The sequence below is a fragment of the Anabrus simplex genome, chromosome 4 (genome assembly GCF_040414725.1).
Source record: "Anabrus simplex isolate iqAnaSimp1 chromosome 4, ASM4041472v1, whole genome shotgun sequence".
Taxonomy (NCBI): domain Eukaryota; kingdom Metazoa; phylum Arthropoda; class Insecta; order Orthoptera; family Tettigoniidae; genus Anabrus; species Anabrus simplex.
Window position 1 is genome coordinate 28,761,211 of NC_090268.1, and position 12,648 is coordinate 28,773,858.

The 12,648-nt window shown below is 36.5% G+C and overlaps 1 protein-coding gene across 5 annotated transcripts in view; it reads right to left on the reverse strand.

Annotated features, from left to right (window-relative positions):
* The window catches only part of key (NF-kappa-B essential modulator kenny), a 145,452-nt gene that overhangs the window by 84,335 nt on the left and 48,469 nt on the right, over positions 1–12,648 (reverse strand). For all 5 annotated transcript variants that reach the window (XM_068227160.1, XM_068227162.1, XM_068227161.1 and 2 more), the window contains one exon: positions 2,326–2,480. In XM_068227160.1, the coding sequence (XP_068083261.1) occupies positions 2,326–2,480 (155 nt within the window). The remainder of the gene's footprint in view (positions 1–2,325; positions 2,481–12,648) is intronic.

Genomic DNA, 12,648 nt, shown 5'->3' on the forward strand with positions numbered 1-12,648 from the left:
ATTTCCAAGACTTGTTTGGAATCAGTGTATGATCCCCATCATTGTTAGGCCTATGCAACTGTTAACAGTTTCACAAGCGTATTTCCTATTGCGTTTTATGACAAAAATGAGTGATCTGTGGGAGATTGCCAGTAAAGACAACAGTCATACTGCTAGTTTTAAAGTTAATGTAATTCCGTATGTGGCAGAAAACTGGAACCAAACAGCAGAGAGAGAAGTTGGTGTTTCAGAAGCACACATTCAGTACGGTATTGGCAAAAAACAGAAAGGTCTTAATAGCAGCAAAAAGTACTTGTGCATTTTATGGGTCAAAAATGTGGGAAATTTACAGAACTGAAAAAGAACATTTATGTATAGGACTTAATCAACAATGGCAATGCCATGAATCTTGAAATGCCACATACATGATACGGGAGTTCTTCATAGCAACAGGAGCTGAACTTTGCAATTTATGCAGAGAAAAAGTTATACCACCAAAGGATGACATTATACCTAAAGCTACCAATGGATTATACTGGAAAAATGGTAGCCTTCCATTGGCACATGAACCATATGCATTGCTTCCACTTACTTGTGTCAGGTTCCTCACTTTCATCTATCCTATCCAACCTCTGTTCATCAACTCTTCTATTCTGACTCCTACGGTATTAGGCTTCAAAATTGTAGCGAATCTTTCATTTTCACGCCCATCATGGCCCTTGCCTTTCCTTGGCCGATACCTTCATTTTTCGAAGTGTCAGACCCCCTTCCATTTTCCCCTCTGATTACTATTAACAGAGGATGGTTGCCCAGTTGCACTTCTTCTTAAAACAATCGCCACCACCACCACCACCACCACTGAACCATATGCACCGGAAAAAACAATCATATAGGCAATGTCAATCAGACACCTGATGCTTCCATATGCTCAGCAACAGGACAAATGAAGTACATTAAAAGGGGCTTAAAGTGTGCCATAATAATGCTGAGAGCTCAGAAGCAGCAGTGTACTGTATTCATTGCCACTGCAGCAGATGGAAGAAGAAAAAAATTCCGAAAGGTGTAAAATTTCCATTTGGAGTACATGTTGTAACCCAAGATAAAAGGTGGATGGTAAGAAAATTAATGTTGGACTGGGTTAAAAATAACAAAAAAGGAAATAATGTCTTGGAGCATTACTCTGCACAGGATCCCTCCTTGTCTTATTCAAGACGTTAAATCTCGCCCTGAAGACACAAAATCTGATTTGGCCTTGATCATGGTGTGCTAATATCAATACTGTATCATCCTGATTAATCGATCAGTAAGCAGTTCAAGAGGGGTGACATTCACCGGTGATGTTATCAGAAGATGGCCACTTGGTGGGAAAATAAAAAGGCCGAGAGTCGATCAGTTATTAAAAACAAATTTAAAAATTGAACTTTTCACAAAAATGTAATGCTGTATTATGATTACTGAATATGTCATTAGTTTCAAATGGAAATTAATAAAACATTGATATAAGATGTTTTATAACAAAAGTTCAAATCATCATAATAATTTTCAAACTGCTGTAGGCCTACAATATTTTTTAAATGAGACTTAAATCTGAATGGTTAATCCATTCAAATAACAACTAGATAAAGGAAATCAAAGCAGTATTTCATATAGGTTGAGAAGTATCAGCATCTCCCTTATCAGCAAAAAAACAACTCCGAACTACTACATTATGTATTTTACTTACATGCTATCTTCAGGCTGTCTGGAAATATACAGAATTTCTTTACATTTTTGTCAAGTATTTCAGAAGTACAAAAATGAAAATATGCAACACCTTTCAACAACAAATAAGAGGTGGATAATGATAAAAGAAAGTAGAACTCTTCTAGAACAAGGCTGATGTTATTGTGTAAGTTTCAATCATTTTTCAACAACATCTATGGCTTTTCAGAAATACCCGTGTTCCTTGTATATATTTTGCTCTACATATAAATGCTCTTCAGAGCAAAAGTAAATCAAAATAGAAGACAAAAATGGTTATACAATCAGTATAAAATGGAGTACTTAATACCTGTATCCATTTAATGGTTATTTTATAAATAATAAATGTATGTAACAGTTCAAAGTTGTAAAATGGTTTCAGGCAACAGTCAGTTATTTGAAATAAAATCACTGAATCTACAAAATGAATCTCAAAATAATTTTGAATTTTTGTAAATTATACTCTACTGAAACTATGTACATAATTGATAAATTAAAAGGAGAAAAGAAACTTTAAAAACAACTTCACAGCTGTCAAATCACTTTATATTTTGGAAAGAGGGAAAAAGCCTGAATTATTGTTACATTACTGGGAGAATTACTAACCTTTCAGTTTGTTTCTCCAAGCTGTGATTGAATAAATGCAGCTTTTCTTCATAATTTTTCAAGTTACTGCCAAATTGTGTTGATGATCCACCCTCAGTAAGAGAAGTACTTTTGGTTGTTGTTTCCTGGTTACTGCTGGTTTGTCTTGCTATTACCTGCAGATAAGAGTAACTTTATTGACATATTTCAGTAGACTGATATGAGAGCACACAATGTAGTATGTAAATTTGTAACTCCTGTAATGAATCATGAAATTATACAATCAGCTATGTCTGAGATATAAGAAAGACATATCAACTGAAACAAAATTATAAATAACAACAAAATAAAAGTTTCTTTAAGAACTGGATTATCTCAAAAACTATGGGTTAATATATGGCCACAAAAGGAGTTCTAGGTATTTAATCAAACAAATTTCTGCCATCTTAGCCTATTTACCACTTTGCAATAATTTTTATTATTCTACAGATGCATTAATACAGAAAGTGTTTGGGTTTCTTTCTTTCTTTCCTGATCTTTAGAGAAACTGTTTGGGTTTATTTCCTTCTTTCCTGGTCTTTTCCCAATCATTTGCGGTTGGCACTAATGTGTATTAAGCCTAGTTTTATGGGTGAATGCCCTTCCTGACACCAACCCTATGTGGAGGGGTGTATTCATTACCCTGTGTTTCTGTGGTGGTTAGTAGCACGTGTTATATGTAGATGAAGATGTATATTAAAAATCACAAACACCCGGTTCCCGAATGATGGGGAATTAACTACATCAAGTTAAAATCGTCATCCTGGCTGGGGAAACAACCTTAAACCATTCTTATAACATTATACATGATTTTCTATAAAAGTAGGGAAAGATACCAAACTCGCACAAAAACACATTAATATCGGTATGAAACAGCATTCAGTTTGTTTAAAAAACGTGAAAAAAGGAGCTGCCGAACAAAATCCCCAGCAAACAGAGTTGAAATAATCAGGAAGCATATAAGGAAATTCCCATTCTACTCAAGTCATTACAGTAGAGCAAAAGCTCCAAACCGGAAGTAGTTAAATCCGGACTTACATGTGCCAATAATGTATAAAATGTATGACAAATTTTGTCAAGAAGTAAATGTGAATGTTATCTTAACAATAACGTTTCTCACATTTTCTTTTGGCTTCTTTTGCTGCCTCTGCCTTCCTTAGATGAACCTCTTTCTCAACTTCAGTTGCATGCTTTTCGTCAGGTGTACCATGTGTCATTTTAATTTGGAGCCTGTCACAAGTTATGCAGGTATCGGTATGAGGTTTGTGGAAGCTTAGATTGAATTCTGTCTTGAGTATATGTCTGTAAAAGCTTCCTTTTTCAGGTTTCACATTTACTTTTTCACAAAATGTTTCATACATTTTATACATTATTGGCACACGTAAGTCTGGATTTAAGTACTTTTGATTTGGAGCTTTTGCTCTACTGTAATGACTTGACAATCAAGTTGTGATATGCTTTGATCTTCAAAAGATGATGCCGACTCCACATGTAACAAATTCAAAAGCCTACTATTTGCGATAACTGTGGACATACAACCTCAATATTCACAACCTAATCAGTGGCACTGCCCATATGTATATGTGGCACATAGGGCAGGCAAGTAGGGGCTGCCAGGAGATAGCATCTTGTCTGTTGCAATACAACAAAACTCTTCCTTCCAGTGTAAAACACATCTCAGCCTTCACTGACAACTGTGGAGGGCAGAACATAAGCCACCTAATTGTAAAGTTTCGGTGAACACCCAAATTGAAACTGTTGATCACCACTTCCTACAAGTACTTCCTTCATACAACGAATGTGGTCAAGACTTTGGAATCACTGAACTTAAAAGAAAGAAGAACCAATGTAATTTATACGTACCAGTAGACTGGATAAATCTGGTTGCCTCAGCAAGTCGAAAATTTTTGGTTACGAAGATGATGGATGAAGGCTTCATTGATCTTCAACCACTAAATCAGTACTACAAGAAAACTGTGCAAGGGGTACAAGGAATGCAGGCACTGCATTATGAAAAGGTGAATCCAACCACTCTTTTCTTATAAGACATCGGCACAAGGTATTCTGCCTTACCAGGAAAAATGCCATTGAGAAAACAAAGAACAGGTAAACTTCCTGCACAAATTCCCACCCTTCAGCCGATTGCTGAAAAGCCAGAGCAACAAAAAGTATGAAGACCTGATGGAATTACTGCAGTTTGTGTCACCAATCCACCATCCATTTTATCAAAGCCTGTCCCACCAAATAATGATTGGTGAACTACCACACCCTGGTATTACTGCGGATAATGAAGATGACATCGCTACTAAAAGTATTGACCTCTCATATTTTGTTCTCTAAAGTGAGTAAGTAAAATTTTGATAAAACATTGTACTTTTTTATAACAATAAAAGCATATTATTCCGATGATGTACTCTGCGTATTTTCACTTTTGCAATTTTAAGTTAGAGGTAGAGTGGTCCATGTGTGGACTCTCCTCCACATTTTTCTACATATAAAAGATAAACTGGATGTCGTACCTGTTTGTTATCACTGGTAATAAAAAGCTAAGGAGCTGAACATTCATCTCATATGGTCAAAATGTTGAAATTCTCATTTTGCCTATTACCAAACATTTTCAACGTTGACTTACATTTTCTCAAAACAATGATTTTGTTACTTAGACCCCTCAACTCCTGGGGTCCTCATATGACAATGTTTCTTTATCAACACTTCAAGACACTTCAGCTCATTTTTTATTTTTTTTAAAGCTATGTTTTGATAGTAATCTTTGTCTGGCTCCATGGCTAAATTGTTAGCGTGCTGGGCTTCGGTCACAGGGGTCCCCGGTTCGATTCCCGGCAGGGTCGGGAATTTTAACCATAATTGGTTAATTCCGCTGGCAAAGGGGCTGGGCGTATGTCTTCTTCATCATCATTTCATCCTCATCATGACACACAGGTCGCCAACGGCGTCAACTCAAAAGACCTGCACCTGGCAAGCTGAACTTGTCCTCGGACACTCCCGGCACTGATCTTTAGTCCTTGTTCTGTTATTTTTCTCATTAGCTTAAGCCTGAGGGACAGAAGCGTGATCACTCTTTAGAAGCCTCATTTTTTCTTGGATCTCATTTTTTAAGAGATGAACTACAATGCCATTTTATTCAATCATCTAGGATGACTCTTTCTACCTCCCAAATAGCATTCATTCCTTGAACATTCAGTGAAGTACATGAATTAAACATGCTTGATTCACCTGAGTATGGTGATTACTCGTGCTATACAGAACAATCTCAGTTTCCAACTGCATAACTGGGGAGTCACTCTACGCATTGTTATTTCTGAATACTGGCTTTTCCTGCTGTCTTCACTGTTGTCTGAACAACTGGACACAGTACTTTCACTTCTCTTTCCATCCTTTCTTTCCAGAGCCTTCATCAGTGTGCAAGTATTTCTTCCAATTCTGAGTAAATTTTTCTCTTTCATTGATTAAATTAATCTTATTGGCAACAGCTGAACCATTCTGATTTCTTTCACAAATGAATGAGAAGCTTCAAATCAAGATACAAGAAAAGTAAAAACAAAAATATACGAGTAAAGCACTTTGTTTAAATTCTTCATGAGCTGGTCTATGACAAGAGAGGGGCATAAATGAGTGAGAGACCGAGCTTAAGTGCGGCCAGTACCCAGTATTCAGGAGATAGTGGGTTCGAACTGTCGGCAGCCCTGAAGATGGTTTTTCGTGGTTTCCGATTTTCACACCAGGCGAATGCTGGGGTTGTACCTTAATTAAGGCCACGGATGCTTCCTTCTCACTCCTAGCCCTTTCCTGTCCCATCGTCGCCTTAAGAGCTGTCTCTGTCGGTGCGACATAAAGGAACTTAAAAAAATAAAAAACGAGTGAGAGAATATCCGTCCCTATTAGGGGGATCAAACCTAACCAGCACAATAATAATAATAATAATAATAATAATAATAATAATAATAATAATAATAATCGTATGGCCTCAGCTACCATGTGCAGACATTTCAATTTGACGATATCTGGCTGTCTGCTCGTCAATTTCGACGTTCCGTTTTACTCTAGGCCACCACTAGATGGCAGACCGAGTAAACCGAAACTTTCTTGGGCGTCTATGGCCGAGATTTAATGAATTTTGTCGGGTAAACACCAAATGTGTCACCAGAGATCTTTTACATGCCGACATCGTACGACATGGAGTGTCGAATGGACTTTTTTCTGCCCTTCAAAAATCCGACTACCTCTGCCGGGTTTGAACCCGCTATCTTGGGATCCGGAGGCCGACACTCTACCGCTGATCCACAGAGGCACACCAGCACAATGAAGAGGTTCTATGATGATGATGATTAGGGGGATCAAACTGATCAGCCTCCTAATCAGTTCACACAGTTTATACTTTGTCTATGTTTTATTGTTATTTTTCTAGGAAACAGGTTCATATCTGGTATCGAGCATGAGGGTTAAATGTTGGAATTTCTGTTCTCTACTTTACAGAAATGTTTAGCATTTTACACTGTTATATCATGCAATAATGCTGATATCTGGTAACGAGTGTTTTAGCACCAACTCTGCTATATATATTTATTGAACGAATCAACGACTTTCCGCAATCACGGGTTGCCACAATGGACAAAGTAAAGCATATCAGGATAGAGAATGTTTTATCACATAGAAATATAGCGACGATACGGATTTTTAAGATTATGGAGGTCCGAACAGGTGAGATTTCAGGATGTGTACCCAAAACACAAACATTATATATCAACGAATGAGCCTTAAACTTTCAAAAAAAGATGTACATTGATCACCTAACTATTTAGGAGATTTAAAATTAGGCATATGCAGAGAGAAATGCACCCATTATACCCAACAAAACGTTTTTGTTCTAGTGTTCCAAGTCTCCCTTCAAAATATTTTTATTACAGGTATGTCATTATTAGAGCCCAGATGTTAGGCAAAATGCCTTTTTTATCTGGGTGGATATATCTAAGTGTCGCATAGAGACAAAATGTTTCCATACATTTGTGAACGGTAGTACCAGTTATTATTTTACTTTACTTGCCTATTTTAGCTTCCGTAGCGTATTTGATAGTTTAATGCCTTTTTTGCCTTTTTAAGTTGTTGTGGATATTTTCTGCTGTTATTTATGAATTAAAATTAATCAATAGAAAGAAAAAATATGTAATTCTAATGTACTATATTAATAATAATAATAATAATAATAATAATAATAATAATAATAACTGGACTTCAACAAGGAGACGAACTTTCACCATTGCTATTTAATTGTGCATTGGAGAAGGTTATGCGTGAAATGCAAGAAATGCCAACCAACTATCAAGATCGGTAGAAATATTAAACTCAACTGCCTTGCTTTTGCGCACGATTTAGCATTACTTGCAAATATAATAGAAGAGACCAAATTTTAAATTGAACAACTAGAAATTATAGCAAAAAAAATGGGATTACAAATAAACAGAAATGATGTCGACTTTTAAAGTTGATTTACCAGTTATTCAACTGAACAGTAATAAAGAGATTAAAATTGTTCAGAAATTCAAATATCTTGGGGAAATAATAACATGGAACACAAATGAAAAAGAAGCAATAGAACACAGAACAACTTTTTTTTTGCTAGTTGTTTTACGTCGCAACGACACAGATAGGTCTTACGGCGACGATGGGACAGGAAAGGGCTAGGAGTGGGAAGGAAGCGGCCGTGGCCTTAATTAAGGTACAGCCCCAGCATTTGCCTGGTGTGAAAATGGGAAACCACGGAAAACCATTTTCAGGGCTGCCGACAGTGGGGTTCGAACCTACTATCTCCCGAATACTGGATACTGGCCGCACTTAAGCGACTGCAGCTATCGAGCTCAGTCACAGAACAACTAAATTTAAACAAGCACAAAGACTTACCTGGTGGCCAACCTATTAAAAAAAAAAACCTCTCTTTCGATAAACGCTAAGCTGAAACACTATAATTCCATAGTTAAACCAGAGGCAACATACGGTAGTGAAACTTTATTCAAATTAAATGTAAAATCTACAACAGACAAATTACAGAAAACTGATAGAAGAATTCTTAGAACAATTATTAATAAAAAACACCTAGTTGATGAACAGTGGAGATTGTTGCCTAACAACATTGTTTATCGTGAATGTGAATCAATAATATCTACAATGCGTAAAAGAAGAATTTCCTTTTTCTGTCACATATCAAGATTACCAGACACCAGGATACTGAAACAACTATTTGATTATTTTTTGAAAAATAAAATCAATAATAATTGGTTCAAAGAAGTTCAGGATGATTTGGAAGAATTGTGTATAACTCAGCAACAAATCAAAGGCAGAAAAGAGAAGAGGATTTTGAAGAACAAAAGCATAAGTCTCAAACTAAAAACAGTTGAATGGAAACAATATACTCTATCGGACACACAAAGGGCTTCCAGGTCGGAGAGGATGAGAAAGTTCTGGGAGAAGAAAAAGAAGAAATTAACTCAAATGTATTGATTTAAGTGCTTCAATGTGGGCAAAAAATATGTAAATAAATAATAAATAATAAATAATAATAAAAATCCATTGTAACTTAATAAATAAAAAATCGCAATTACACAAACAATATTTTCATTTTACACTACTCTCTACTGGAAACTCCAAAAGCCAAATGATCCAGAGGGTTGCTAGGTCCCGTCCTTGCTACGTAAAATTAAGTGTTGGTGCTGATTATTGTTTTAAGAGGAAGAACAACTTGGTAACCATAATGAGAAGGAAAATGGAAGAGGTCCGATACTTTGAAAATGAAAATGAAAGAAAGAGAAGGACCATGAAGAGCGTGAAAATGAAAGACTCCCTAGGCTTCCCAAATCTACCACCGTCGGGGTCAGAAAAGAACAAGAGTTGACCAAGAAAGGTCAGGCAGGAAAGGCAAGATCGAGGAACCTGACACAAGTAAGTGGAAGCAACGCCTGACCCAGCTAGAGGAATCGTGGTCACCAACCCACACTCTCAAGTTGAGGGGCACTGGTCCTCCTTTTAGTCGCCTCCTCTTACGACCGACAGGGGATACCATTGACGTTATTCTATCATCCCCACCCACAGGGGGATGTAAAATTAAGTACTAAAGTAGCTTACATTAGAGCATCTTTATTATTTTACTGCCAATTTCCTAAATGTAAAGTGCTTATTTGCCTGCTATTTTAGCAAAAATAAATGCCTGAACTTCTGGGCTCCAGTCATGAGCAAGAAGAAATAATTATATTTTTTCTTAAGTTCTGTGATCCATTACTGTTCATCACACTAATGTACAACAACCTATAAACAAAAAGTTGACTGCATCTTTAGTTTTTGAGATAATGTACCTTAATGAAATTTTTTGTGGAAAACGACCATTGAAAAAATGAGCAAAGTTTATATTTTCCAGAAAAATTATATTATTACAAAAATTAAATCAGTCTTGGTGTGGATTTGTGGCATACAGTGAATTGTGATGTTTATCACCCAAACTTTAGTTATTGAAGTTCGTGCCACCTTATGTTATTTCCTATTTACAAAATCAAATGCACTGACTGGCTAAATTTATACATGGGAGGAACTGACAGAAACATTAACATGCAGTACACAGACATCATCACAGCACTCAAGCATAATAGAGAATCTTTTGTCAGTCACTTAACACACACAGAACACAAACATACCAACATCACACAAGCTGGAAATTCTCAGTTTCAGCCCTAGAGAACACATCCTCTGTGCTCTAGAGCAGCCATAGTAAAAATGTGGCTCGCAAATACATTTCGACTTGCTTCCTAAGCCTTCCAAACCCCTCCCTTCTGTGGCCGGTACTTGGCCACATTTCCATTTGTGTTTGTATGCTGCTAGTGGTGTATTGCTTTGTGTTTTTTGAAACTATCTATTGCTACAAAACAAAAAATTCAAGTAGAATGGGAGGACACACTTTTTCCTTGCAAATATAGTGATATTAAATGTATCACTTGTACACAAGAACTACATGGGAAATTGCAATACAACATAAACCACATTATAATTTTGCCAGCCATAATATGAAACAGTGAAGGGTAAGTATTACTGGTATTCTTCATCTTCCTTCTTTCTGTCTTTCCTACTTCAATCTTGGCCAGCTGTGGACCACATGAAGTAACTTCATGATTTTCTTGCACTCCTTGCCTTGTCTTCCCGTCTTTCTAGTATTTCTTTATTCTTTCACTATGTTACTTCCTCCTTTCCTCCAACAAAACAGATTTCCTTTGCTTCTTCTCTTTCTTCTGGAACCCCACAATCTGCTTACTCCTTTTTCTGAAAATGCTTCTATCCAATATAATCTCATTTCTTGTGATACCCAGCTCAGAAATATCCTGTTTAACTTCAATGAGCCATCAGATTTGTGTTTTGGGATTTTTATCACAATGATCAAATACTCTCTTCACTGGCCTTTCTGGATTCATCTCGACCAAACGGCCAAAAAAGGAAATTTTCCTTTCTGACAATGTCCAAAGATTTTCATATATATAAAATAAGAGTTTTGTCTGTACGTTGCTCAGAATGTAAAGATAATAGTATTTTTGTATCGGCCGTGTCCATAATAACAAGGAAATGCACTTTTTAATTTTCCGTAATTTCTGTATGTATGTATGTATGTACGTACGTACACGCATCACGAGAAAACGGCTGACGAGAATTTAATGAAATTCGGTAAGTAAAGTCCGGTAGTATGTCGCCACAATCTAGGCCATAAATAATCTTATTCACGCCGAGAGAAATGGTAGTTTAGGGGAAGGGCTAAAATTTAATTCTCAAATATATATGTTATCAGTAGTCCTATCTTAATGAAAATCGGTATGCAAAGTTGGAAAATAAGTTACTATAATCTAGGTTATAAATAATTTTATTCACGCTGAGTGAAATGGTAGTTTAGGGGAAGGCATAAAAATTAATTCTCAAATATTTGTGTTATTGGTGGTGCTATTGACATATACTACGTAACTAAAGTTTTATATAGTATTAAATTTCTGAGCATTTATGTTTTACGTATTTTTAACGTACCGGCTATGATAACAGAGATATTCATGAATTTTGATTTTTGTTACTAAGTCCATATCAGCGCCAAGTCATGAGAAAATGGGTAAACAGAATTTAATGAAAATCAGTATGCAAAGTCGGGGAATAAAGAACTACAGTCTACGCTATAAATAATTTTGTAAGACACCCTAATATTACAGAGTCGAAAGAAAACTAAATGTGAAGGCCTACAACACAGAAAGCTCATAACATTGATCAACAATAACATTACACTGACCATTGTTTGTGCTTTGTGTCCCTGTTGCAACTCATCTCCAATAGGTGGGATTATACTCCTGTATCCCACGGTTTTCTTTAAATTTGCTTTACGTCGCACCAACAAAGATAGGTCTATTGGCGACGATGGGATAGGAAAAGGGCTAGGAATGGAAAGAAAGCGGCCCTGGCCTTAATTATGGTACAGCCCCAGCATTTGCCTGGTGTGAAAATGGGAGACCACGGAAAACTATCTTCAGGGCTCTCGACAGTGGGATTTAAATCCACTACCTCCCGGATGCACGACCAACTCGCCTGGTCATGCCGAGTATAACAGCCAGCCTGAATATTGGCGGGAAGTAGATGAGGACTTGGACAACTTTCTTCTTTAGCATGTCATTCCCCTGGTTCATAATTTTTTTATATTACTGGTAGGCAACACACTGGTTCATCATAGCATTCCAACTATTCAATCCCTACTCTGAGGCACTGACTGGAATGAGCAGTGTGCATAGTTAACGGAATAATGGCAGAGGAATGATCACGGCTGTCTGCGACCTGGTCATTCATACTGAAAAAGTTTCAAACAAATTTATTTAAAAACCACCATTCCAATACTTTAAAATCTCTAAGTCTAAGATACAAATACTACATACAAATGTTAAAATGGGACATGTTTCGCTTAGGCTTTGTAAGCATCTTCAGCCATACTTAATCTAAAGTTAAATCAGGGCCCTGAATTAGGTTTCTCATTAAAGTATAATAATACAAGATACTGATGCTTCAAGTGCCTTTTGACCTTATTACGCAACCACTTGGAGTCAACAACTCTACTGTATTCTACGTACCTGATTCTCAGTCAACAACGCTCGAAGATATATTTTTTGACATTTTTAATTAATCCAAGCTTCATTAATGTCAAACAATCTGTACAATCCAAATGTATGTCAGATCATTATCATTATGACTGTCTCTTTCTACCAATAACTAACGTGTACTTTTTTAGATGAA